This window comes from Triturus cristatus, chromosome 6 (genome assembly GCF_964204655.1).
Source record: "Triturus cristatus chromosome 6, aTriCri1.1, whole genome shotgun sequence".
NCBI classification, from domain to species: domain Eukaryota; kingdom Metazoa; phylum Chordata; class Amphibia; order Caudata; family Salamandridae; genus Triturus; species Triturus cristatus.
In genome coordinates this window covers 1,267,461,598-1,267,489,194 of record NC_140589.1, presented here as the reverse complement: position 1 = coordinate 1,267,489,194, position 27,597 = coordinate 1,267,461,598, and the positions used below count along the sequence as shown (strand labels likewise).

General features: G+C 42.9%; 1 protein-coding gene across 3 annotated transcripts in view; it reads left to right on the top strand.

The window, feature by feature from the left end:
* ZDHHC14 (zDHHC palmitoyltransferase 14) overlaps window positions 1-27,597 on the top strand; it is a 455,930-nt gene that overhangs the window by 331,901 nt on the left and 96,432 nt on the right. For all 3 annotated transcript variants that reach the window (XM_085612222.1, XM_085612220.1, XM_085612221.1), the window contains exon 3: window positions 3,165-3,323. In XM_085612222.1, coding sequence (XP_085468348.1) covers window positions 3,165-3,323 — 159 coding nt within the window. The remainder of the gene's footprint in view (window positions 1-3,164; window positions 3,324-27,597) is intronic.

The following is a 27,597-nucleotide window of genomic DNA, read 5'->3' as shown; positions in this document are numbered from 1 at the left end:
GTGAACCAACGTATTTATACATAGGTTGGTTCGCAAAATTTCACATTTGTCACAAAAATACTTGGTAGAAATTGCAACCAGATTTTGTAACCAGTGTAATGGTACATCTAACCTCAACATTTGTGAATTGAAGGAACTTAGGATATGATTTATATACTGGCAAAGAGGGTACTCCTTCGCAAGGGTGACGGAGTTCCCTCCCCGCCAATATAGTGGTCTGATCGCCGCATTTACGTGCGGGTGGACCTTAGGGTTAATCATGATGGAGACTACTCTGTCTCCACTGTGATTAATCCCATCCAATGGCCCTGGGGAGTAAAGGCCATCTGAGAAATGGTTACATGTCTGCCCACACACTTTGGATGGGCGAACATGAGAGTAGGAGAGTAAGGAGAGTATTATATTTTTTCTTTTCAGAAAGAAAAATGAAATACTCTGTACTACAGGTCTGTGTCCTGCTAATGCAGCCCCATAGCAAAATGCATTGCCATCACTATGGTTCCTGGCAATGCTTTTATAAATGACCGCCTGCCTGGCGGTCATTTATAAATCTGGCCGGTGTTCCTTCCACAGGGAGATGGAATAATTTACTCCTTTGACCTGGCGAATCCACGGGTTGCCCACAATGATTTATATCAGGCCCTCAGTCATCACCATTTGAAGTTGGTGATAACACACGAGGATCCGGTATTTAGGGAAGCTATAGCAGACGAAATACATCAATATTTTACACAGGGCAAGGGCTCTGCAGCCAAGGACTTGGTTGGCTGGGACATTTTCATTGTGGTTATAACGGGATATTGTATTAGAAGATCCTCTGTGCTTGCAAAGAAATATACAAGGAGATCGATGCTCTCCAGAAAGAATGAAAAATTTACAAATGGGGGACAGAACTGGAGTGGGACGTTGGAAGAGGCTCTGAATCTGAGGGGAAACTTTGCACACACCATCAAGAGGTGAAGAGATCTAGGGAATACATGACTAAGAGAAATAAGGAGGGAAATAAAATGGGGTGGCTGCTAGCAGGACTTATCAGATTGACTGAGAGGGTCACACCTATCAGGACAGTTGGTGGTGTCAGTTGACTTAAGGTCTTTGCAACTTTTAAGTGGAAATACCTAAATGCGGTGCAAAAGGTAATGGGGCTTGTTGGAGCCAAAACCCACTGGGTCTCATTGTTGAAGACAAGCCTGATAGTAAGGGTTTGCACAAGTCATGGAATACCTAATACCTTTCTACCCCGATCTTTGCCTTAGCAGTGGTGGTGTTCACTAATGTCATATGATCCAGTGACATGGATAGAGGTATACTAGTACAAGAGGGTATCACAAACAATTTAAATGCACACGGGGGACCTGCTGGTATTGATGAACAATGTGACTAAAGGGTTGGAACCAACTTTAGATGAATTTAGAAACGTGTTAGGATTAAAAGAGAATTGGTACAAGATGCGTACAAGATGCGTATATTCCCCATATATTCTATTGACTCAGGAGCCCGAATGGCGGCAATTCCAAGTAAAAAAAAATGGGAACTTTTAGCTTTTGAATAGTGTTCAGATATATAGAGCAGAACCATAAGTTATTGTGGGATCTCTTCTGTTAATGATAATGGGCCACATAGCCGTGGCAAAATTTACTGTTTTGTCACGCCTACTATACTTTTTTGTGAACTTTGTCTTTAATGATGCTAACACGACTTCAGTGAGAGAGGTTAAATGCTACTGTACCTCGTATGGAATAATGGGAGACCAAGGTTGGTGCAGGACAGACTTCACCCACATATATCTGAGGCCAGCCAGGTGGCCCTAGATTATGATGTTTGTGGCGGGCGGCTCAGATGCAGTGTGTATTGAGATGGTACATCATGCCTAAGTCCCCCACAAAACAAGGATGGCGTTGGCAGGGATGCGAGAGGGTGATCTAGACACTGGGATGAGATTGGGGGGGCTGCCCGGGTTGCTTAAAATAGCTGTCTACGGCTAGACAAGAAGACAGGGTTAGATACTTTGGTAGATTTCTATGCAGGAGTAATGTGAGAATTCTCAGAACTGGTATAAAGCGAATGTGTGGCAGCATGACAGTTACTCAACTACGGTAGGACAGAACCCCTGAAACAATTGAAAGGAAGGGGAAGTAGGGAGCCACAAAGTGCATGGTGGCATAACAAGTCTTGATCATGGGGGCTGTGGGGTGACTTGTGGAGATATTATATAAGACTTCTCCATTAAGAGAGACTAACAGTAATTTGGATGGTCTGAGGGAAAAATGGTGCTGGGATTTAGTGAGAGAGCTAGAAGACACTGACTGGGCACTGATACGCAGGTACAACCTGAAAGTATCTAGAATTGTGTGGTTCAAGCTGCTGCAATTCAGCATACTTCACAGCACTTTCCTAACCCCTAGCAGTCCAGGCAAATATAGCATCCTTCCAACCGCAGTGTCCCTGCTGCAAAGCTGAGGAAGAGCTGTTTTGTCATATCCTGTGGAGCTGCCCATTGAGTGCAGAGCATGGGGCAGTCATGGTCAACAGGCTGGAAAAAGTCACTGAGAAGGTAAATCTGCTCAGAGTGGAAACCTGCTTACTGAGTTTGATGACCTGTTCCTGCAAGAAGAAAATCAGTACTACATTATAGATCCTCTTGGCAAAAAGGAACTCACTGGAAGGTGACCAAAGTCCTGCAGTTAAACAGTGGAGGGGGAGATGATAAGATTGTTAGGGTTGGAGCAGGAGGACCGATGGAAGTGTGTCACTAACATGGAGAAAGCAAATGTGTGAGATCCTCTGGTGCTTGAATGTGTGAAGGCGGGAACAGAAGAGAACAGTACCAAACACAGTCATGTCACGGAAATAGAAACCTACTCACAATAGCAAAATGGCGCGGAGCCTCTGGGGATAACATCCTATCCTGCCCTCCTCCCCAGCCCTGGCCTACCCCGGGACAGTCACCGAGGCACCAAAAATAGACATAGACAACAGACCATGCTACAATAGTACTGAGGGGCAGAGGCACACGACCCAGGTCTGCTTAGACTCCAAAATGTTTGGTAGAACATGCGCACTCTGGTTAAACTGTATCGTACAGCAATCAGCAGGAGAAATACTGAAGAATCGTTTTAAGAGACGTTATAGTTGTTTTAGGTTTTTGTGCTTTGTTTTCGCAGATGTTGCCAATGGGACCAGTACAGGGGCGTACAGACCACCTCCCAGAACGAAAGAAGTAGTGATCAATGGGCAGACGGTGAAACTCAAGTACTGTTTCACTTGCAAAATCTTCCGGCCTCCACGAGCCTCTCATTGCAGCCTTTGTGATAACTGCGTTGGTGAGTGGAAGAAACTTCTTTTTTTTTTCTATAGGGGAAAATTATTATTTACAAAATACATTCACGGCATGACTTATAAAATGAACAATAACAAATTATGTATACTAATATTAAGATCAGTAGTTGGTTGAACGGACAAATGAAAACTTTAAATATTTTTAACTTATTTTAAAATTCTTTGCAATACTCTTCACTGGCATTTTTCTCTCAAAATCCTGCATCCAAAACAGCGTCATCTCTGGTACCTACAAACCAATGGGCAAGAGCAATCCACAGGCAAGGGCGTGGGGGTGGGGGAGGCTTTGGTTAAACCCTCCTAAAAACATGTATTCTGTAGTAAATAGTTGGGGACATGTGCTTTCAGTCAGGTATAGTGATGTTTTTGTCGGATTTCAACCTGGATTTTTTCATCCACACAGACAAAAACACACACATACACATTTCTCTCTCTAACCTTTGAGCTCCCCGGCCCATGTATGCACCCATGCACCCCCACTTTCGCATGTGCTCAAAGATAACGCAATTCAGTGATGGTGAATAAAGGACGCAGCTTTTATTTACATATTGTCATACAAAACAGGTAAAACCTATTTTCAAACCAGTCGTTCACGCCTCCTCATTTGGAGTTCCTGTCCAATCCTTATCCTTACCAGCACAGCCCTTTTGACAGTGCACTGAGCCAAAGCCCCTTCTCAGCAGGTCTAGCGCTTTTTTTGCTGCCTCTAGGCTACACCTTTGCTGCCGAGTATTGTGGGCGGCCCTCATGCCTGGCCCAGGCTGCAAGTGCTGTGTCCGCCCTCAGCTGACCCCATGCTGACCCTTAGCCTGCTCTCTGTGCCCCTGCCGTAAGACATCTCAAGAGCACAAGTTTCAGTTGCTCCTCTTTGGCTATTACGCTCTGTCTGCTGTCCCTCTGTGCTATCCCCCGCCTTGCCTGAGCCCATACGCTGCTTGCGGCTGTGATACCCGCATTCAATCAATCAATCAATATGAACTTTATTCGGATAAAAACGACATATCCATAAAAGTACAGCATAAAATAATGTACAAAAATAGCTAAAAACATAAAACTGTTACACAATTTAAAAAGTCAATTAATCAGGGTGCATAGAGTTACGTATACGCATCACTGTTTTTAGAAATGATCCAACTCTAAAACATAATTCATCATCGGTAATAGCTAGCACCTTCTCGTAAGCCACCTTGTAATCAGTAATGTGTCGAGATTTAAAATATGGGATCAAGAATTTTTTGGTGGGGGCTGAGTAATAACCACAAAAGAACAAGAAATGTAGCATTGACTGCTTTTGAATGTTATCACAGGGGCACAATACTGAATTAAGATTATGTATGAACCCGATGGGAAATGACAACAGATATTTCATGGTGTCTGTCCTTAGCCTGAAAAATAGACCTCTTTCCCAGCAACTAATAGGTTTAACAAGATATCTGGGCATAACAGGGGACATTTCTATCTGCATATATCTGGCAACTGAGGTTTTGGAACACTCTGTTGATACTCGTGCTTCATTATAAAGGATATACAGAGTCTTTTCCAGTTTTTTGATGTTAACAGAATTATGTTGCAATGGGTTTAAGAAGAGATATTCCATATTCAGGCTATTTAAACTTTTTCGGACCCCTGCTAACCACGGTATATCCATCCCTTTATCACATTTTAGGCAGTCATTGATTATTTCCCTTGTCAAGTGTGCAGCCGGATTTTTCCAGATTCTTAGCCAAAACAAGATGGGACGAGCCTTAATAAAATCCTCAACGTATGGTAAATGGAGTTCTCTATGGGCAGCAAACGTTGAGGAAAAGAAAGGTGCGCCCAAAATCTTACGGCAGAATCTATTCTCTTCACGCTGTATAGGCGTGCTAGCTGTATGCCCTCAAACCTCCGCCCCATATGTTACAGTTGGTGTGCATTGCAATCTATACATTTTGATGATGGAAGACACAACCTCTATATTCTTTGGCTTCGGTAACCTAAGTATGGTGTTAATAGAGTTGATACATTTTCGTTTGCAATAAACTATATGATCATTCCATAATCCATTTGATGCAAAGAGCAAGCCAAGATACGGGAAAGTGCATGTGCTCAGTAACTGGTTAGAGTTTATAGCTATTGTAAAGTTGGAGTATTTCTTAGACCCACACGACATTAAGAAGGATTTTTTTAAATTAGTGCACAGATCCAAAGTTGCCATAAACTTAACAAAGTCATGGACCAGGGTGCGTAAAGCTTTAGGAGTACGCCCCATTAAAACTGCATCGTCAGCATATAACAATGCAGGGATTTTGTGGCCACCAATCAATGGGACGTCTTCAGTTGAGATCAACAGAGATTTAGTTAAATCATTGATGTATAAGATGAATAGGAGGGGGGCCAGTACGCAACCTTGTCTGACCCCTCTACCTACTTCAATAGCTTTAGAGATCTCACCATCCATACTAATGCGCACCCTAGCTTTTAAGCCTCTGTGCAAATAAGCCAAAAAAGAAACTAAGGAGTCATCCAGCCCAAAATCCAACAAGATTTGCCACAATCGAGATCTATTTACAAAATCAAAGGCCGACGTGAGATCCATAAATGCCAGGTACATGGGGGCTTTTTTGGCTATGGTATATTTACCAATAATTAGATTAAGGTTAAGGCACTGTTCCACAGTGCCAACCTTACTCGTGAATCCCAGCTGGCAAGGATGTAGTACTTTAGAGTCCTCGGCCCAAGACCTGATCTTGTTGAACAACACCCTTCCCAAAATTTTAAGGGTGTTGTCAATCAACGATATTGGCCTGTAGCAACTCGGGTTAGAACGATCGCCCTTCTTAAAAATTGGAACTATAGTGCTACAGGACCAAGTTTCAGGCATGGATGAATTAGTCAAATTATTAAAAACGTTCGTGAGTAATGGTGCCCAAAATTCAGGGTGGCTCTTAATGAGGTCGATCGGAAGACCATCTGGGCCGGGGGCTTTACCTCCCAGACTTTGGCTAATGGCTTCTTCGACTTCAGACAAATCAAATAAAATGTTTGCAGTGTATGTAAACTCCCTAGGATCCCAAATAATGGGGGCAGCATAAATTTTACTAAAATGAGCCTCCCAAGATTCGCTAGAGATATTACAACTAGTCGGTGTGGATATGTTTCCCACAAGTTTGATATCTTTAACTGCTTTCCAGAAGTTCTTTTTTAGTTCATTTGCACGCACAAGTTTAGTCCAGTGATCATTAGTGATTGCCTCATTCCTGCGTATGATAGCCTTCTTGTAATTATTTCTCAATATTGGCACGAGGAGGCTATCTCTTGGTTTAGTTATAAGTGCCTTTCTTAGTGCTCTGTTGGCCGCAGAACAGTCTGCGTCAAACCACCTCGGGTCTGGATTTATGTTCTTAATTGGCTTGGACAGTATTTTTTTTATGCCAAGACAGAGTTCAGAAAAGGCATCAACTACCTCTGTGTTACTGTCTCTATATGTCAGGCAGGCGTTGATCAGGTTCTGATGCGATTTGATCATGGTTTGGAATAATGCAATATTATCAATACCACGCCACACAAGTCGGAGGTTATCAGATGATGTTATTAGGTCACTAGCTCCCGGCGTACGTTTGTACGTTGGGCGGCGTGTGAAACTTAAGGTAGTACTAATGGGATTGTGGTCACCATATATTGTTGGAATTACTTCCGCCTTTAACACGTAATTTGTAAGGGAAGCGGTCACAAAAATGTAATCGATAGTGGAGGTTGAGCCCCGACTTCTATAGGTACCCGCATTGTAGGTGTGGGTGGGTGGGTTTCACAGTGAAGGCACATGTCCTGGGTGTGGGGGCCCCCGCGCCCTTAAATCCTGGTGTGACCCCAGGGGGGCCCCCTGCCTATTGATCCATTTAAACCTCGCAACCAAATTAGCGCCTGCCGATTTCCTGGGCTTACCGGCTGCCCGCAATGTCCTGCACCCGATAGGCGTTAGTTGCGGGCTCCTCACTGGTCCGGCTTCGCCTCCCTCGCCCACGTGCTCTCTCGTCTCTTCCTTAAAACTTGGTTAGTTTGAAAACAAATTTCTTTTGAGTCCCCCAAACAATCCGCACTCCTCTGTCTTTCCACTGCCAGGAAGTTCTATACTTTCGAAATAGCCTTTGCTTTGCGTGTAAATGCAATATTGTTGCAGTCTTTGGCCATTTTGGAATGATATATTTTTTTACTTCCATGACAGGTAACCAATATGTCACACCGCTACCATCATGGAAATATAAAAAAACGCTTTTATGATAGCCCGCTGCCGTTATTGGCTTTCTCAGTGTTGGTACACTTTTTAAAAAGATTCCTTCATTAGCAAACGGAATAGGGATGAGCAGTGGGTGGCAAGAGGGGGGAAGGGTTGTGGAGGCAGTGACAGGCAGGGGAGGGAAGAGAGAAAGAGGGAAATGGAGAAAGACTGTAACACAAAGCCACAGCAGTGCTCGATGTCTTTTAGGGACAACAAACGATGACTTTGGGGATAGAAAGAGAAAAAGAGAGGGTTAGGTGGGAAAAAGGGGGAAAGAGCATAAAGGCATGATTCATCAAGGGAGAAGGAGAGAAAAAGGAGCAAGAAAAACACACCTCTGTGGAGTACTAAAACACAATTAATGTTTGAAAAAAAAGAAAAATAGCTACCTGATGCCTGGAGTAGGAGGATATAACTCAACTCATCAAAAGCGAAGATGAAACATAAATGGCCTGGGGTGGGACTAAGAAAGGCATAATGAGCAAATGCACTCAATCAGGATAATCTGTGGCAAAACCACAATATGAAGCATGACCGAGGCAAGTTTAATTTTTGTTGTAAGAATGAGACATTTGTAAAATATTTAAAATAATTATTTTACAGAATGTATGCTAAAACCAGCTTGGCATTGCAGGTCATGTACTGTAGTCACAGAAGTAAGCCGCTAGTGTCTACTAAAACAAAAAAGTCAACATGTTTTGTCCTAGAGTACGGGCTAAAATAGGGTCCAAGGCCTTCATCAGGACAGAAGTCCACAATACATAATGGCAGAAAACATAGCAGACATTATTGTTAGTCACTATGTTCAAAATCTGTCCAAAACAAGAATATTTTACAGTCACCCTGAAATTTCTCATATCACTTATAATATATTAGAGGCTACCCTATCATATGTTTGTTTCCGATTATTACTAGTATTGTGAAATACTACATTTATTTGCATGTGGCTGTAAAAATCACTTTCCTTGCACTGTTAATATATATTTTTATAATTGAGTAGCTTCCATGAAGTTGGACCAGGCCACTAAGATCGCTGGGTTGAAATATATAAAAAACTTCATGTACAATCTTGGGCACCCTGAATACTACAATTCCCCTAAATCCATCAACTCTGTCTCCAGGAAGGAGTTTAAAAGAACTTGTATGACTCACCTGGAGGCAAACAGATTTACCCTTGAAGCAAATAAGGCGACAGTACATCGGCACCAATTGATTTTAACTACTGAACTCCTGCTATACAGCCGTATATATTGTATAATCTAAGCGGGTATGATAGATATGTTTTGACCCGACTTAGATTTGGGATCTTTCATCGTTTGATTAGTTTTCCCGAGACAAATAATTGGTCTAAAGAGCTATGCCGTTGTCCATGCGATGAGCAGTCTTTGCAATCATCATTGCATGCAGTTTTATTTTGAAAATTCTACAAAAAACAGAGAACGAGGTGGATCCTGCCAATTTTAAGGTTAGGTGGGTGGACCTAATGTCGACCGGCATTTTTATTTCTGTAATTTTTAGGCAACACATGCTTTACTGAAGCAATTGTCTGTTTTTTTTAAAGTATATTGAGAATCAGAAAGACTATTACTATTTAAATCTAGCAAGGATAATGGTTTTTGACACTCTATGATGCACTTCATTCTGTGAGATATTATTTTTAAAGTGATTTCCTTTTTATTTGTGATACATATTCATAATCAAGTCCTTTTATAAGATGAAATGTTGTTATCTGCTTTGTTTGCTTTTGTGATTTTACTTGCATAAAATCGAATAAAGCGTGTTCTGATTCTGATTCTAAGTAGCATAATCAAGTGTTACTTTTTTGGGTTTTTTCAGTGGTTTATGGAAAAACACAGTGATGCATCTGTCTTAACAGAAAATGCTAACATTGTTAGTTGTGTATAAGGATTATTATACATAATTCTAGACTGTACATCTATAGTTCATAAAATGTGTACTGTATGGACCCTTACCTACATTGAGACACACTTATAGGGTGAACCTTGCTTTTTATAGAAACTATTAGAGATGTTGGGGACTGAATCAGCTGATAGTGGCGTGAGATCCTTAGAGTGCTCCTCTCCGGCTGCCCTAAAATGTGTTGATCTGTCTGTGGTTCCAGATATGAATTACATGAATTTAGGCAATCACTGGTGCAGTGTGACCTGAGGAGCGAGAAACCTGAGGTCTAGCCAGTTGGAGGTGGCTGCAGAGGTCCTACGTAGCATACCCCATGATGGTGGCAGCACAGAACAGAGACCTGAATGCTTTCTGAGGTGTTCCAAGTAAGACGGGCAGTGCAGCCTAAATCACAAAGACACTGGAGTTGTAGGGCTGCAAGTGGGTGGCAGCTGCTCTGGTTGTACTGCCACTGAGATTTTGAAGTGGACTGAGAAGTCCAATCTTACAAAGCCCAAGCAGCCAACATGAGGGGGCCACGCTTAACTGCAGAGGACGGGAGATGGACCAAAGCCACTGTGAGGAGGCGCAGCACTGAGCCCTCAATGTAGTGCGAAGAGACCGTACAAACACACTGCTGGAGCTCTCATGGGTGAACGATGAATCGCCTCAGCTGTTGAATCCCTCACTAAATATTTTTGGCTTTGTCTCCCCTCCAGTTGCATCTGCTGTCTGCCTTTTGTGCCTAACAATGAATAAACGCAGGGCATTGAGGGACAAAGAACTTGCTTGGCATTATAATTGTCGATGCCTATCTGAGAGTAGGAAATTGCTCAGAAGCAACATCAGACAAGGCGTATATCGCACTGACAACCCTGCAGATAAATTTGATAACATCTTAGCAGCCATTGCAGCAACTAAGGAAGCATTTGTAAACAAGTATATACATTGTGGTGGTGGATATGAGCTTACTTTGTGATAATGAATGGAAGCTTGCAGTTAGGGTCAATAAAAATAAAAATCAGCTGAGTAAATGTATTCTCAGGAAAAGCTCACACAGAGAGTCTCTTTCTAGAATACAGAGCAGAGGACCCTGAAGGCTGCTTCATATGCAGGGACATATGAATAATGGGATTACTGGGCAACCAAAAGGATCGGACATGTTTGTCTTCTTGAAACTCTGGATTGAACAACATGTTGCAACATAGTGTTTCAAAATTTTGTGAGTAAGCACATAGGGTTTCTGTGTGTTGCTCACTCCCTGGGGCACTCTTGTGGACAGTGATCGAAAAGCTACTGGTCTAAATGGACAGAGATGTTATCCTACAAAGACTACAGAAGGCCAACCACTTCACTGTTGAAAACAATAAGATAATGATATTCCTGGATAAGGATTAGGTAATCACAGTGCAACTCAAATGTTCCCCCTTCCATGAGGTCAAATGCGGAATTAGAGACATGGGGTGCCTATCTGTTTCAAGTTATTGATAAATGGAAAACATACTTCTTCACTTAAAGAGGCCAAGGACTGGTCAGAAAAAGACAGAAATGGTGAGGGTAGTTATTACCCATTGCAAGTACAGTTACCTAAGAGATAAGAAAAGACTGAGAAGCCATTCAGAATCACTACGGATGCAGCGTCCATCTGGGACTTACAAGAAATTAGTTCAAGAGGCAGCCGTGGTAGCAGAAATTGAGGCCCTTTGATAGAAGGTCATTAAAGAACTCTACTTAAAAGGATCAAGGCACTTTGGGCTCTGGGTCTGATCCGGATCACTCGGCAAACACAGAATGTGGCATACCCAAGACAAATCTACCTCTGCAGATGACCTGCTCTGAGCAGCCAATGATAATTACTTGTGGTCTATGCATTAATGATGCATTGCCTTCTGCCGTACAAAGATGCTGCTGATGGATTGAGTGATGTATTCCCCATTTTACTCCTGCACCCATAGAGCTCAGTTACCTCACTGCCTTGGGAAGTTGAGTTTGAGGTTCTGGTTTTGGGCGAGGCTGGCACGATCTGTAGATCCGTGTTTGATGACATATCGGTTGCTACAACTGAACTAGTACTGTAGGTGTTGTGCTGTCTGGACTCAGAGTGTCTATTTTCATTCTGGGTGTGCTGTAAATAAATGGCTAACATGAACAAATACACATTTCTGACATGGAGAGCCTGGTGCATGAACAAAGTGAGTGATCGGTACAAGATATACTTGTTTATTAAACAGAAGGTGACCTATATAGTCCTGTTACAAGAAACCCATCTTCTCCAGAAAGAGGCATGTAAATTGAAAGAAGATGAAGGGGCCAAGTGTTTTCTACAGGTTACTCGGCATATATCAGGAGAGCATAGATATGGATATGGCCAGGTGTGCCATTCACAGGACATTCATAGAACACGTATAGACTAGCAGGGCCGGTATGAACTTGTTAAATGTAACCTAGATGGAGTAAACAAGTTTAGCAAGTGTTTTTGTACTTAATTCTGACCAGGTCAGGTGTTTTGATATTTGTCAGCTCAAATTGCTGAGATGAACCAAATAGCTATAATATTAGGTCGAGAATACAATAGTGTGAGTGAGATGGATGAACGATACACTTTACCCCCTCTACCCAATTAAACAGTGATGCGAGAGGCCATAACATTGGTGGAATAGTCAACTAATTGGGAATTAATAGACTCCTGGAGGATGTGTCATCCTAACGCCTAGGAATTCTCTTTTTACTCATTTAGTGGCATCGTAAAAGACAGGATCCAGATTCACCATAGGGAAAATGAGGGAACTGCTTCCGATGCCTCAGTAGATTTGGAGAACTTCAGAATTTTCATTCGGTGGCACTGCTTTAGAATCTTGAATGGGGTGAAACTGAGTCGAGAGATTCATTCCAGAGAGAAGATGAGGGAGCAAAATTGAATTTACCCCAATCCCCTAACAAATAAGATGGGTTAACTGATTGAGGGATTAGTATACAAACATTCTTGCATGTATGAGATATCTAGGTTATCAAGCATACCTGGCTCGGAAACACGAGGGGAATAAGGCTGGGAAGCATTTGCCAATCTGATCAAACTTCAACTGAGCGGGTCCCTACTGACTAGCATATGGACAGACGGTAGAGAGGTAGCCTACACATGACAAACGATCAGCCAGGTGTTTTTCCAGTACTATGCTACACTACACAACAAATTTGATATTATGACTGACTAGGCACTGGATGCAAGCCTACATAGTGCTGATAATGTTATATCCTACTTAATTGATTAACTTGTAGTTCAGCCCTGCTGCCACTAGCTGCTCAGCCAGAGCGTGAGATGGTCATAGAATGTTGGTGTGCCTGTGATGCATGGAATGCCTGGGTGTCTGAGTGGATGAGTGTTGGCAGTTGAAGATGGGCTGAGCAGCTAGGGATACTCACATCTTGAACAGCCACTATTCCTTTTAGCAGTAGATAGATCCATACAGCGGATTCATGCCATAGCCACCATGTTTTACTCCAGAGCCAGATATTGGTTAATACATACTGTCGAGGAACAACGGTGACATTTAGTGCGAGCTTGTGGAGTCACCATGGAATATTATGCACAGTGTTGTTCCTTGTTCTGTAGTGTACAGCGTGGGACATGTTTTCCAGTTTGTATTGCACCTATGAAATCTACATACTAACCCTTTTTATCCTATCATTACTGAAGGGCTTGAAACCCCATTACCAATCTGAGAAATCAAGAAGGCAATAATTGAGCTTACTATGGGAAAGACACCGGGCACTGATGGCTTGCCCTCAGAATTTTATAAATTGCAACTAGACGTCCTACCACCAAAGGTTAATGTATATTTGGCCGCATATCTGGGGGATGATTTGTCAGCCACAGCGAGGGAGGCTTTGATTTCTTCGGTCCCCAAGCCGAATACAGATATATTGGAGAGACCGAGGCCTTTTTAGGCATACAGGCCTTTGTTAAATACAGATTATAAATGAAGCAATAGTTAACCATGTTATCAGTTATCAGCTACAAAATGTCCATCCCAGTCAGAGAGGATTTGTTCCAGGACTTAATACATTTCTTAACATACAAAGACTTCTTCATCTCCTTGATGTAACTCCTGTGTCAGCCCCACAACTTACGGTGGTGGTGGTACTAGACCTGGAGAAGACTTTTAATACAGTCAAATGGGGATACATTAGTGAGATTGGGCTTGGGGGCAAAATATATTGAAATGGATAATGTTATTATATATTGGAATGTACATGCTTGAGTCCACACCAACCGGGTCTTCTGAAGCAAATATTATATTCAGAGAGGAAGAGGAAAGGGTACACCCTGTCTCAATAAATTTTCGCCCTCGTCAAAGATCCCCTTGTGATAGTATTATGGCAGTGGGGCATGCCATATCATTACATGCTGATGACTGTGTTTTGTTCTTGAACGACGTGACTACTGAATACGGAAGGTGATCGGGGAAATTAAGAAATTTGGGGTGGTATCATGGCTAAAAGTGAACTGGCCAAGTCATATTTGTTTGCAGTCAGATCCAGTCCAGTAGGGAAAACTCTGGCATCAGCACTTTACTCCCTTCAGACATTTTGACATCTTGGGGTTCAAATTTACCATGCTCAGATAATATAGAGGGTTGTACTGGAAGAGCTATGGTGACATAGAAAATCAGTGCTGTTTTTTTGGAAAACATTCCCTTATCGGTGGTAGGGAGGAAAGCGCTAGCAATAATGTTAGCTTTTCCATGCTTGGTGTACTATTTGACTAGTTTGGAAGAAAACACAAAGAGATGATGGACGGAGTGCTGAAACTTTTCGAACACTCACCCCCTGTCACAGATCTGGGTTGAATCCATCATCATTCTTTAGCTCACTTCGCCACCCCAATTAGTCTTGACCCTGTGCCTCATGGTAACAGTCCAGCCCGAACTGCCAAGCCATGTCTTCCCTGGACCAGAAACAAGCATCCTGGGACCGGTTTCTGGGTAACACCCTTCATCAGCCAGGCTAGCTTGAATCCAGTGGCAAAATGAGCAAGGGACCCACGTCTGATCATATCCCTCCAACTTAGGGCGAACAAAGCATCTGACTGCCTAGTAGGTTCCTTAGTGAGCTGGACACTTCTTTATGCCTTATTCTGAACACGACGAGGCATTTGGTAGTTTTGCGTGAACTGTGACTTCGAACCATGGAGGGCAGCTGTGACCTTTACCTTTCATATTTGGTTTTAATATGGTTGTAATCTCTCATTAAATCATTACATTCAATAATATCAAGTCAATACAACAAAGGAAAACAACCCCTAAACAAAAGCCTCTTTTTGAAAAAAAGGTAAAATGCTATTAGGAACAAAAATGTGCTGTTCGAATACGTTACCAAGGTGTGTCAAGGGATAGTTTTTGAGTTTCTATAGCGGGTCTTAATAGTGTATTTTTCAGTGGAGCCTTCTTACTTATCAATGTGACTTTTGTCACCTTTTCTTGCTATTTATCACTGCAGGGGTGCCTGTAGTAACACTGGTAATTTTGGCAATCAGAAGCAATGTATCCTCTTGGTCAGCCCCTAATACCCTTACCATCTATCAGGGATCCACCATTGCCGCTCTTAGTGCCAACAATATCCCTCTGATTCCCTAAGCAATAATGGACCAAGTAATACCAGGACGCATATTAATTCCCCCATTCTGGGCCCAGTATCTCACTGGGTTGAAGATAAGATCCAAAATCCTTCCGTAACTCCAGGCCTGGTATTTCCTCCTTCAAGTGAACGGTCATCCCAGTATGATGGCCCTTAGTGTATAAAGTTAATTATGTCCATGACCTAGCTGAGTTATCTCGTAGAGATTATTTTATTTTATTTTTAGGGAAAGAACTGGAGATAGAGCTCAGGGTAATCTTATTTTTATAGTGTAAGGATTGTAAACCCCCTACAATAGACCTCCAGTTTGAGTTCAACTACTAACATTAAATACACCTATTGGTATGGATACCAGTTTTCGAGGAACAGTGCACGTTATCACCCTTGAAACCAACTTTGTGAAGCCCATCTGGAGTCCACAGTGTGACAAGTTTTAGCTTGTTTCCTTGTCTTTCTCTTTAGAGGTGATTGTGTTAATGTGTTTGAAAGATCTTGGGGACAAAGGAATATGAATCATTTCAAGACTGTATAACACATATGAGAAAATCACCAATATTGTTGTGTCTAGTTTACTGTAAGAAGATATACAACGAGCCACCAACTTTTATATCAATTTGGAGTTTTCCAGACAGTTTTTCTGGTGTTTATTTCGACAACTGGATTGAAATTGCAGGGAGTTATATATACCTCAGTTTATCTTAAGTTTAGATTGTAACCAAAGACTGCTTAATATTCCTGAACGGTGGCTAATAATGCAGGGAATGATGTTTGATGATTGGAGTGAAATAATACACATGTCCACATAAGCAGGGTTATAAAACTTTGGGGCATATATGCAAGCCCCTAACACCACTGGAGCATCAGTTTTTCTGAAGCTCCGGTGGCGTTGCTCTATACCCCATATTTACGTGGTGTTAAGCCATTTAGTGTGGATTAACGCCACTTTGTAAATATGCCCCTTACCTCAGTAGTCTGCTGTGGCAAAGGGGCGTACATTGGGTGTTGTCGTGGGTGGTTCACCACAATACCCATTGCTTACTGACGCTGCCTCATATTTGCAAGGATGGGACAGTGTCGAAAAATAAGGCCAGGTAAAACCTGGTCTTAAGAATGGCGAAACGAGGAGAAATTATTAATTTCTCCTCGTATTTTGCTGTTTCTATGTGTGCTGCAGTAGCAAATCACCTTTAAAGCTTGTTTATGTACAGAGTGTGTGTTATGCCCCGCATAGTTTACTCATTTCTTGTAGTTTATCTTCTGCTGCTTAGCCAGTGTGTGTGTTTAGAGTAGAATGTTGGGAATGCAGTGATGCATGGAATGTTGGGTGTCTGTGTGAGTGAGGAATGACAGAGATGGGCTGAGCAGCAGGCAGGCTGCTCCTGGTGGCGTCTGCTGTCACCTGGAACTAAGGGTTGAGTACTGGCTAGCCTACATCTACATCACCTGTTTACCTGGACTACCTACCTGTTTTACCTGTGTACCATCTTCATGTACTTGGACCAGCTACAGAATAAAGGTACTCCTGAACTTTACTTGGCTACCAGTGTCTACTTGTGTCACAGGACACAACAGTGTCCCTTCCTGCATCGCTAGGGAAAATGCAGAAATGCAGGGGTGCATAGTATTTTTGTAAATACAACGCATCCCTGCGTTTTTCAAAATGTCAGGGCGCAGCAATGCTAAATTTGTCGTTACACCGCACTCCAACATTTTCTTGTACACAGTCCCCTAAGTTGCTTAATTACGTTGTTGGTTTGCTTTTTGGCAATAATAATGCTAGTCTCAAAATAATCAAAAAATGAAGATACAGAACAGTTTAAATGATTTTGATGCAAGAAATGAAATCTTCACCTCGTCTTTGCTACTTTAGTACCACCTTTGAAATGGAACTCTCTCTTCATAGTCAAAAGCCTTTGCATTGTGTAGGACTATTCTTTACTACCAGTCATTATAGTTTTCGGTTAAAATGATAATACAGCAGAAAAATCCGGTATTGAAAAAATATAGCCTGTCCTCAACAAATCTTGTTTGCCATGGTTATATTAGTTTTGGTAACAGATTATCAGGCACATGCATCAAAAGAAAAACTGGTCGCAAACGGGCAGATTCTCAGAATCTGCCCCTTTGTGACCGGTATTTTTGCAAAAATCGCAATTTAAGTAATCTCTAAATTGCGATTACTTAAATTGCGATTGCATTTAAGGAATCCCAAATTGAGATTCCTTAAATGCAATGCATTAAAGTAAAAAAAATTGCGATTTCGCTAATAGGGTGTGCAAATTACCATGAATTTGAACTTCATGGTAATTTGCAAAACCTTTGTAAAAAGCACTTTTGTGCATTTTTCAAATTTTCATGTTGCGTACACACATGCCCTGAGGGCATGTGTGTGCGCAACACATGTGCAGAGGTCAATTCCAGGGGTGCAACAGGGTGTCCTTTTGACACCCTTGCACCCTGATATTGCATGCGCAATTTGCGAGTACCTATTGGTACTCGCAAATTGTGCGACTCGCAAGTTGCGAGTCGCAAATAAGGAATGTGTAGGAATCGCTATTATTATAGCGATTCCTACATGCATAGGATTTTGCGAGTCCTTAATTGCGAATCCTTAATATTCGCTATTAAGGACTCGCAAAATCCTAGCTTGATGCATGTGCCAGTATATACTATGAACCCAAACCAAAACTGGAGGTAGGCCAAAGGCAGTAAAGCTGGACCTCTAATAAGAATTAACAACAAATTTGCTAGTACTGCAACTATTCTTGAACCTCAAAACAACTTATGAGGGCACATTTTGAGAACCAACAAAATGCGTCTGAGACCTTTCTTTTCGTCGACTTAATCCATCAATTTATTTATATCAAAAATACTTTATCATTCTTCCATATTGCGAAAATCAAAAAAAGAGTTACACCTCACATCAATGAGATATATTGTAAACAATCTTTTTCACACCATTCAGTCATTCATTTCAAACATTCTTAACACAAAAAGATTCTTCACTCCAAACACACTGGTACCACAAACCATACATTCATGTCAATTAAACTTTACAAAAAACATAAACGACTCTATGTACTTTACTAAGACCACAGAAAATATTGCTAAATTGTTTGCTTTTAATATTATTTCTTTTAACAAATTCAAAATTCTTGTGGTCGTACCACAAGGTCTACGCGTTTCGAAACCCCTTAGTTTCAGGGTCTCTAATCAGGACCTTAGTTAAATGGAGAGAAGATCAGCCGATCTTATTCAAATAACTATGGATTATCCTAGTTGAAACGAGTGTTCGCTGTCTTGATATAGATGCAAAAGACGAGTATTTCGCAATATAATCACTCGTACGCTTAACTGTGTACGAAGGACATATGGAAATGCCCTAGGGTTGTCCCATCTCGCACATCTCTTATAAATTCTGGAGTGCAGTGGTTCCACGGAGAATTGATATGCGTTATCTTTTAGTCACGTGACAAGAATTAGCGTCGATAAATGGATTCCGCAACTCACGAAAAACACTGAGGTTAAATGATTTATTCTGCCTCACGGATCACTACGTGACTAAAAGATAACGCTTATCAATTCTCCGTGGAACCGCTGCACTCCAGAATTTACAAGAGATGTGCGAGATGGGACAACCCTAGGGCATTTCCATATGTCCTTCGTACACAGTTAAGCGTACGAGTGATTATATTGCGAAATACTCGTCTTTTGCATCTATATCAAGACAGCGAACACTCGTTTCAACTAGGATAATCCATAGTTATTTGAATAAGATCGGCTGATCTTCTCTCCATTTAACTAAGGTCCTGATGAGAGACCCTGAAACTAAGGGGTTTCGAAACGCGTAGACCTTGTGGTACGACCACAAGAATTTTGAATTTGTTAAAAGAAATAATATTGAAAGCACACAGTTTAGCAATATTTTCTGTGGTCTTAGTAAAGTACATAGAGTCGTTTATGTTTTTTGTAAAGTTTAATTGACATGAATGTATGGTTTGTGGTACCAGTGTGTTTGGAGTGAAGAATCTTTTTGTGTTAAGAATGTTTGAAATGAATGACTGAATGGTGTGAAAAAGATTGTTTAAAATATATCTCATTGATGCGAGGTGTAACTCTTTTTTTGATTTTCGCAATATGGAAGAATGATAAAGTATTTTTGATATAAATAAATTGATGGATTAAGTCGACGAAAAGAAAGGTCTCAGACGCATTTTGTTGGTTCTCAAAATGTGCCCTCATAAGTTGATTTGAGGTTCAAGAATAGTTGCAGTACTAGCACATTTGTTGTTAATTCTCAGTATATACTATGAAGGCAAAGATTTAGCTCACATTTTACAGTCAATATTTGTGAAAGAGATTGCTGTGTTCTTCTTATTCTCTTGTTTTCATCTGGTGCATATTTGAACAGTCTCCTTTGAGTATAACATTAAAGGTGTCCCTGTTGGGTATAAATCTGTCTGTTTTTTTAGGGTGGTATCAAGGAATTATTCCATGAAGGGTGTTATTTGTTTCTTGAAGTTGGTATCTGTTATGAGAAAACCACATGCCTAACAACCAGCCCTACATTGCCATTTCGGAACCTCATATGCAAGACTATGAATCTTAACGCAAACTCACCAGACCGGATACTAACACATGAATATTTAGCATTACAAGACCTGGTGGGCTTTCTTTGATACGCATTGGGCTCTATACCGACATACTCCCCTCCCCAATTAAATAATTAACATATACACTTCACAAAATAGAAAACTAAATACATACTCAGGGCCTCATTTACGAAAATCTGGCTCAGCATGGCGCCGCAAGCCATTTTGCTGCGCTGGGCTGCGTTATTTTAAAAGCACAGGTATGCATCATATTAACAACAATACGAAGCATCTGTGTGCTTTCTGCTGCATTGGCACACAATTGGCTGCCATGCGCCAGCACAGGCACCCTTGCGTCATGTTGCAAGGGTGCCTGTGTTGTGGGGATGATTGTTTTTGTGCAGGAAGGACTGCCTTCCTGCACAAAAACAATCATTGATGGCATTTTCCTCCTCCTATGCGTACTGCAGAATGCAGTACGAATAGAAAGAGGAATTAACAAGGAGAAATACAAGTCTTTCACCTCGTTGTGTCACTTCTACGCCTCCCGTGGGGAGGCGTAGGATTCAGACTCATTCCCAACTTTACAAAACTTTGTAAATCTGGGAATGTGCAGGTTCCATGGGTGTTGCATGAGAACACCCACAGCAACACCCATGAAATGCCCCTTTCATGCAGAGTAATGCGTGAAAGGGGCCATATTTACAAGGCCATGAAAAGTAACGCAGGGTAACTTTACGTGGCCTTGTAAATATGGGCAGGCACATTGCGCCGCGGGAGCGTCAAAATAGTGACGCACTGACGGCGTAATGGCTTTTTAAATGTGGCTCAAGGTTTATACAGTCAGCATGTAACACATACCTAAGGAGTACAATACATGAAAGAAATACGGATAGGCCCGCATACAGCATTAAACATGGTATCACGCATCAATCACAATTACACAAGGGCTTTCTTGTGAGTGCTTAATTTGAGCCATTGGTTGCCGGAGGGGCCCACCAGAACTCATTTTTGGCACTCATTTTTCCTCATCAGGCTTTGACCTTTGACCCAGAGAAAGAGAGGGGAAAACACACAAGGGGGAAAGAAGGAGGGAGGGAAAAACGGGATAAAGGCAGAAAGAATAAAACTGTAAGAGTGACATAATGGGAAAGAGAGGGTCTCGTAATGGTTTAAAGAGATTTGATGTGGAAGAAAGACTATGCAGCCTTGACATTCGGCACACCAGCATTCAATAGCGCCGGCCAGAGGCTTCTGAGTAAATATTTGGAGCCCTGGCATTTATTCTTTTACAAATCAAACAGTGCCTCTTGCACAAGTGACCCAACAAAAAAGCATAACTAATTCAGTCATACGCCTGAACAAAATATGTGCATGTATGTAATGCAAATACAAAGGTACACACTGCCAAAAATCATATAGAGCATGTGCATCATTAAGTGTTTAGATTGTGCTGCATCACAATGCACTTTCTTGAAACTGCTTCGTATAATAAACACATCTTATTGCACTCATGCAACACCAAACAGCAGAGCAACTCACTTCAGAAGTTAGGAATTTTCGTTTTGTGAAAAATAAAATCTCGCGGTTTTAGAGACAGTCCTGTTGCTCATATCAACAAATAAAACCATATACAGCCTCAAACATCTGAGTTATCATGAAAAAAACTGCACAAAAAGCCCCTACTGCTACGCCTGCATCTGGGTCCAAACACTACAAGCATGACTCGTACTTCAAAGCATGCTTATAAGCAGGGCTACTGGAATTATGTGCAGGGGAGGACCACATTTTGCAGCTGGGTTAACTGTATTAAGTAACAAGAAGAGACAAAATATCCAGTGTGCGGCGGCACATTTTGGGATAGTATATTACTTCATTGTTTAGTTATTCGTACTCATGTTAACACTATGGGAAAGGCTTCATCTCCTTAATACCAGTTTAATAACCAAACATATCAATAAACAACTGAAATGTGACCCGTCACCCTTTGTGAAGGGCTTCCACTGCGCAGCAACTAGTTTTTCAACATTTTTTAGTAGCTTATGGCTGTCTTACGGTTCGGAAGGGACTCCGCCAGGCAGGGGCTTATAAAGGTCCCCATGATTGGTACACACCACAGTATGACTACAATCTCTTTTACTAGCTGTTCCGAACACATTGGAACTGTTTCTTACGCATAAGAGAAGTTTTGCTGCCTACACTAGATTGTGCATTTCTTGCCACATTTATTGTTCTCCACAGTCTACAACTTCACGTGTTACTAGCATCACATGACTAGTCCCTAATTGCTGCTTTCTGAAACAGAACAACATATGAGCTATGACTTGCTTGCAGTATATCCGTCTATACTTTCAAGCCTTGAAAAAATCACTGTGTGACGAAACACGTGTCAGCTGTTATTCAATATCAAGAACTGAAGAACGTGAATTTTTGAAACGTTAATGTACTGACGATCATTGAATCTAAGCATCTTCACAATAAAGAAATAACTTATTTCAACATAAATCCTCACTGTCTGGACCCTATACGTTTTTTTACACAATTGAGTGCTTTGGTTTTCCTTGTTATAAAATTATTGCATTAGATCTTTGGTCCTATTGTAACTCACACCTTTGGTAGTAGGGTGTGGGATAACCTCAGAAGCACAAAAACACCGGTCGGTTAAAGGGTCTGGGGGGAGTTTACAGACCTGCACAGACAAAATCCCCTATTCACTGTATATATATCAACAAGAAGTCCGCGGGTCTACTAGAACAAAACTGAGAGCTAACGGCTTAATGATGCCATTCCTTGGACCTCTTTGCGCTGATATTACATACTTGTGGTGTGATCTGAGTGTAGAATATGGTGATTAGATTTCCAACTATGAGCATCTGTTGGTGAATCTTTGACTTCCTTAGGTCTCCTGCACTAGGGTCACCCATACTCCGTCTATAGAGATGGATGTGACTTGACTCTCTTTATCCTAGGTTTGGATAGTCCACCAATCAGTTCCATTGGTCCACATACACTCATATATACACCTACAACGTTTCTTAGTGGTGTTACATTGTTTTGGTTGTTTTTCTGATTTCCCCTTTAGCATAGGGGCTTTTCTATATATTTACCCATTGTTCGGATGTAAGTTTGTGAACTATATCTTCCACCATAGCACTTCCATGAGCATCTTTTGAGAGCGGCACGGCTGTGCACAGAGTCTGCTGTGTCTGTGAGGTATCATCACATTTCTGCTTCAACATCCGCTAGCGCTTTGTGACGTTTGTACAGTTGCGTCACTGAGAACGCTCATCTGTTTGGGCGGACAGGCGGTTCTCTATGCTGCGCTGTATTTATAGTGAAATGACATTTAAGTAATTTATTTTTAAACATCCCATTTATTGATTCTGACTTGTTACACTACATTTCCCAGGATGCCTGAGATTTATTCGTACGGGCACCGTAGCGTGAAGCCGTAATGCTACTACCATGTGACGGGGCCTCGGCCGACGCTCCGCACGCTGTCTTCCGGGTGTCCAGCATTTCAAATAGATGCGCCTGTTTCCGTCTCGTTACCGCTCGGAACGATCAGGAAGGCCGTCCGGGGTAGCGACGGACAGGTAAAGCAGCCCGCACGCCATGAGCGTAGTTTAACTAACATTTGCTGCTCAGTTCGTATTTGCGAGTTTGTTGGTCTGCCTTGTGTTAGTTTTTTCCAGCATGGTGTTGTATCTCAAGCGTGTGATAGTTTGACTCTTCTGAAGATGTATGAAGCCCCACTAACAGATGCTACTGCACCTGTGTGGTGGGCCTTGGTTTCTTGTCCATCATATGCACATGGACTCTGTATCTTAAGCGCTAAGGGCTGGTAAATATTCTTTAAGTTGCTCAGTACTGGTCGTTTTATTTTTCAATTGGTTACATTGTTACATTGACGGCAGTTTTATAGTTTAGTCATAGGTCCAACTCTCTGGCCCTGGCAGTCATTTTGAGTGATTTCTGGTCTTTGTGTTTTATGTGTGGCGATGATAATGCTATGGAGAGGAATGAAGAATTTTATATCTGGCTTCTTCCTGATATTAGCTTTTCCTTCGTTTTTATTTTCTATATAGAGCGCTGTCTCACGCCCTGAGTCGTTACCAGGAGTGTAGGAGTTTATCCCCGATTGATTGCGGGTAAGAAGTTCATTTGGCGACCTGATCGTGACAAATGTTTATTTTTACAGTTGTTTGAAGTGACAGAGTGCTGTGTTCCAACACAATATGTGATATTTATGTGTTTCTGCTTCTTAACAGGTGATATTTGTGTACCCCTGCAGTTCCGCTTATCTTCCAATAAGCAGGTACATCTGTAGGTTGTATCGTTCTACTTAGTTTCTGTTTTGTGACTTTTTGCACTTTATTTATTTTTCTTGATGCAGTAGTACCACCATCGATCCTGAAGAAAGCCATGATCACAATGTCAGATCACAGTTGGCTGAAACATGTTGACCATGTTTGCTATTAGCGTGCTCGGAGATTTACCGAGAACACGTCTTTTTGTTTTATCATCTGACCCCTCAAGATATTCAATAAACATATTTTTCTTCAGGAAATCAATCAATTTTAATACACTGTTTATATACACTGCACTTTCCTTACACGTAGTTTCACCACACCTTAGGCATCTTCATCAATCTTTAGGAGAACTAGACCTCTGTTTTCATACCTTAAAACATCCGTGAGCTCCTCTTTTTTTTGACACTAGCAAAGGAGTTGTAGCTCCTTAACTGCACCAGGTGCGGTTAAGAGGAGGTCCCAAATGATGAAGCATGCCACCTCGGTGGGTGATGGGACTTTGTCCTCTTTATGAGGACATTTTCTTTGAACATGTTGTGTTGTCGCCGTAAGCTCTCAGTTTTGCTCAGGTAGACCCGCGGACTTCTTGTTGATATATAATCTCAGAAGCACCACCCCAAAATGTTCTGTGCTCTGCATGTATTACTGCATTCCCACTACAATTGTACACTAATACGAGGAGCTATTATTTGTCCATTACTTCCTTTTCGTACCTTTTATTTATCTGTTTTGAAAACCAACACATAAATAAAAGGCATTGTCATATACAGTGCCAATAGCTCACACTCGCGCAAATGTGAAACCTCACTCTAAGCACACTGAAAGGGAGGGGGTAGAGGAGGGAAATGCTGCGGTGCGGGAGGCCTGTGTGTTAAAGGACGGCGCTCGGCTGTGTAAGAGGCACTGAGAAAGTGAATACGACGCCGCATCTAAAGAAAGGGGCGCGACCACCATTAAAGTTAAAGTGCAGCATGGGGCGCTTCCACCCAGGGTAAAAGCACCCCATGCCGTGCTTTCACTTTAATTGCAGTCGCGTCTCTTTCTTTATATGCGCTTCTTGACAATAAGCTGAATACAGCAAGCAGCGTCTAAAGAAAGGGGTGCAGCCACCATTAAAGCAAAAGCCTGGCATGGTGCTCTGTAAAACAAAAAATATGAAATAGGCGAGCCCGCATCAAAAAAGGCCCAAGGAAATCAAAGGCTTCAGCCGCTATAGTAAAGGCGTGCCACGTTGCTGGAAAAAAAAAGTCCTGTAGATGAAAAGGTGCAATTTTATAAATATATAATATAAATGTAAATGCTGGCACCATGCTGAAACCTAAACCGTGGCACCTAATGGCAAAGTGGGTACCCTTGCAGGAAAGCATGTTATGCCTGCAATATGAGTAAATCACAGACTGTAAGTAAACCATACCATGCAACAACACAAGTAAAAGATCCATTCCTCATGGGAGGTTACAAATGTAGAAAAGGCGGTACTAAGGAGGGACTACGTAGCCTATTAATGAATCAAAAGTAACCCTTCCGAAAGGACAGTAACTTCATCCTAACAACCAGGGATCCACGGTGCGTCGCTGGGGGCTGGGACTTCGATTCCTGCTTCCTTTTTGCCCATACGAAGCTTCTCCCCACCGCAGACGCCGCAGATTATCGGGCGCTGCCGCGGAGTGGGGGAGGCACATTACTACAATCCCCAGGAGGCCACAGGGCACGGACACGCCCCTAACTGCGCCCGGAGGCGCCTGAAAAGGACGTCGCTCGTGCTGGCGAGTGGGGCTTCATCCTAACAACCAGGGATCCACGCTGTGTCGCTGGGGGCTGGGACTTCGATTCCTGCATCCTTTTTGCCCATACGAAGCTTCTCCCCGCCGCAGACGCCGCAGATTATCGGGCGCTGCCGCAGAGTGGGGAAGGCACTGCACTACAATCCCCAGGAGGCCACAGGGCACGGACACGCCCCTAACTGCGCCCGGAGGCGCCTGAAAAGGACGTCGCTCGTGCTGGCGAGTGGGGCTTCATCCTAACAACCAGGGATCCACGCTGTGTCGCTGGGGGCTGGGACTTCGATTCCTGCTTCCTTTTTGCCCATACGAAGCTTCTCCCCGCCGCAGACACCGCAGATTATCGGGCGCTGCCGCGGAGTGGGGGAGGCACAGCACTACAATCGTTACAACAAACAAATAATGGACGGAATGCTGACAATGCAGATATTCTCCCCCAGTCAAGAGATCTGGGTTAAATCCATCGTTCTTTTGCCCACTACGCCACCCCAGTTCAGACATGGCCATATGCAAATCAGTCTTGACCCTGTGCCTCATGGGAACAGTCCAGCCCGAACTGCCAAGCCATGTCGTCCCTGGACCGGAATCAAGCATCCTAGGACCGGTTTCTGGCTATCAGCCGTCATCAGCCAGGATAGCTTGACTCCAGTGGCGTAGTGAGCACGGGACCCACGTCTGGGCATACCCATCCCACTTAGGGCGAAAAGCGTTACAACAAACAAATAATGGACGGAATGCTGACAATGCAGACATTCTCCCCCAGTCAAGAGATCTGGGTTAAATCCATCGTTCTTTTGCCCACTACGCCACCCCAGTTCAGACATGGCCATATGCAAATCAGTCTTGACCCTGTGCCTCATGGGAACAGTCCAGCCCGAACTGCCAAGCCATGTCTTCCCTGGACCGGAATCAAGCATCCTAGGACCAGTTTCTGGCTATCAGCCGTCATCAGCCAGGATAGCTTGACTCCAGTGGCGTAGTGAGCACGGGACCCACGTCTGGGCATACCCATCCCACTTAGGGCGAAAAGCGTTACAACAAACAAATAATGGACGGAATGCTGACAATGCAGACATTCTCCCCCAGTCAAGAGATCTGGGTTAAATCCATCGTTCTTTTGCCCACTACGCCACCCCAGTTCAGACATGGCCATATGCAAATCAGTCTTGACCCTGTGCCTCATGGGAACAGTCCAGCCCGAACTGCCAAGCCATGTCTTCCCTGGACCGGAATCAAGCATCCTAGGACCGGTTTCTGGCTGCTTCCTTTTTGCCCATACGAAGCTTCTCCCCGCCGCAGATTATCGGGCGCTGCCGCAGAGTGGGGGAGGCACTGCACTACAATCCCCAGGAGGCCACAGGGCACGGACACGCCCCTAACTGCGCCCGGAGGCGCCTGAAAAGGACGTCGCTCGTACCGCCTCGCGGGACGCGCGCGGGCGACGCCGGGCTGAGCCCGGGCAGAGGGCGGGCCGTCTGTGGCCGTCAGGGGCCAAAGGAGGCCAGGCTAGGCCACCCCTCTTGGCTGCAACTATGGGTAAGCGCAATCAGTTGAGAGCAGAGGGGGATGGGGCTAAAAATGCCAAAGTGCCACGTAAGGCAGATACCATCATTTCTTATCTGACTTCCGCTGTGGGGGCAATTGACCAGAAAATCGCTAACGTGGAAAAAGAGCTTGAACTTGAAAGGGCAACTGAAAGCTTGGACAAAATACCCTCTATTGCATCTCCATCCGGGCCCATAGAGGGCGAACGCTTTAATCCCGTAGTGAGTACAACTGTG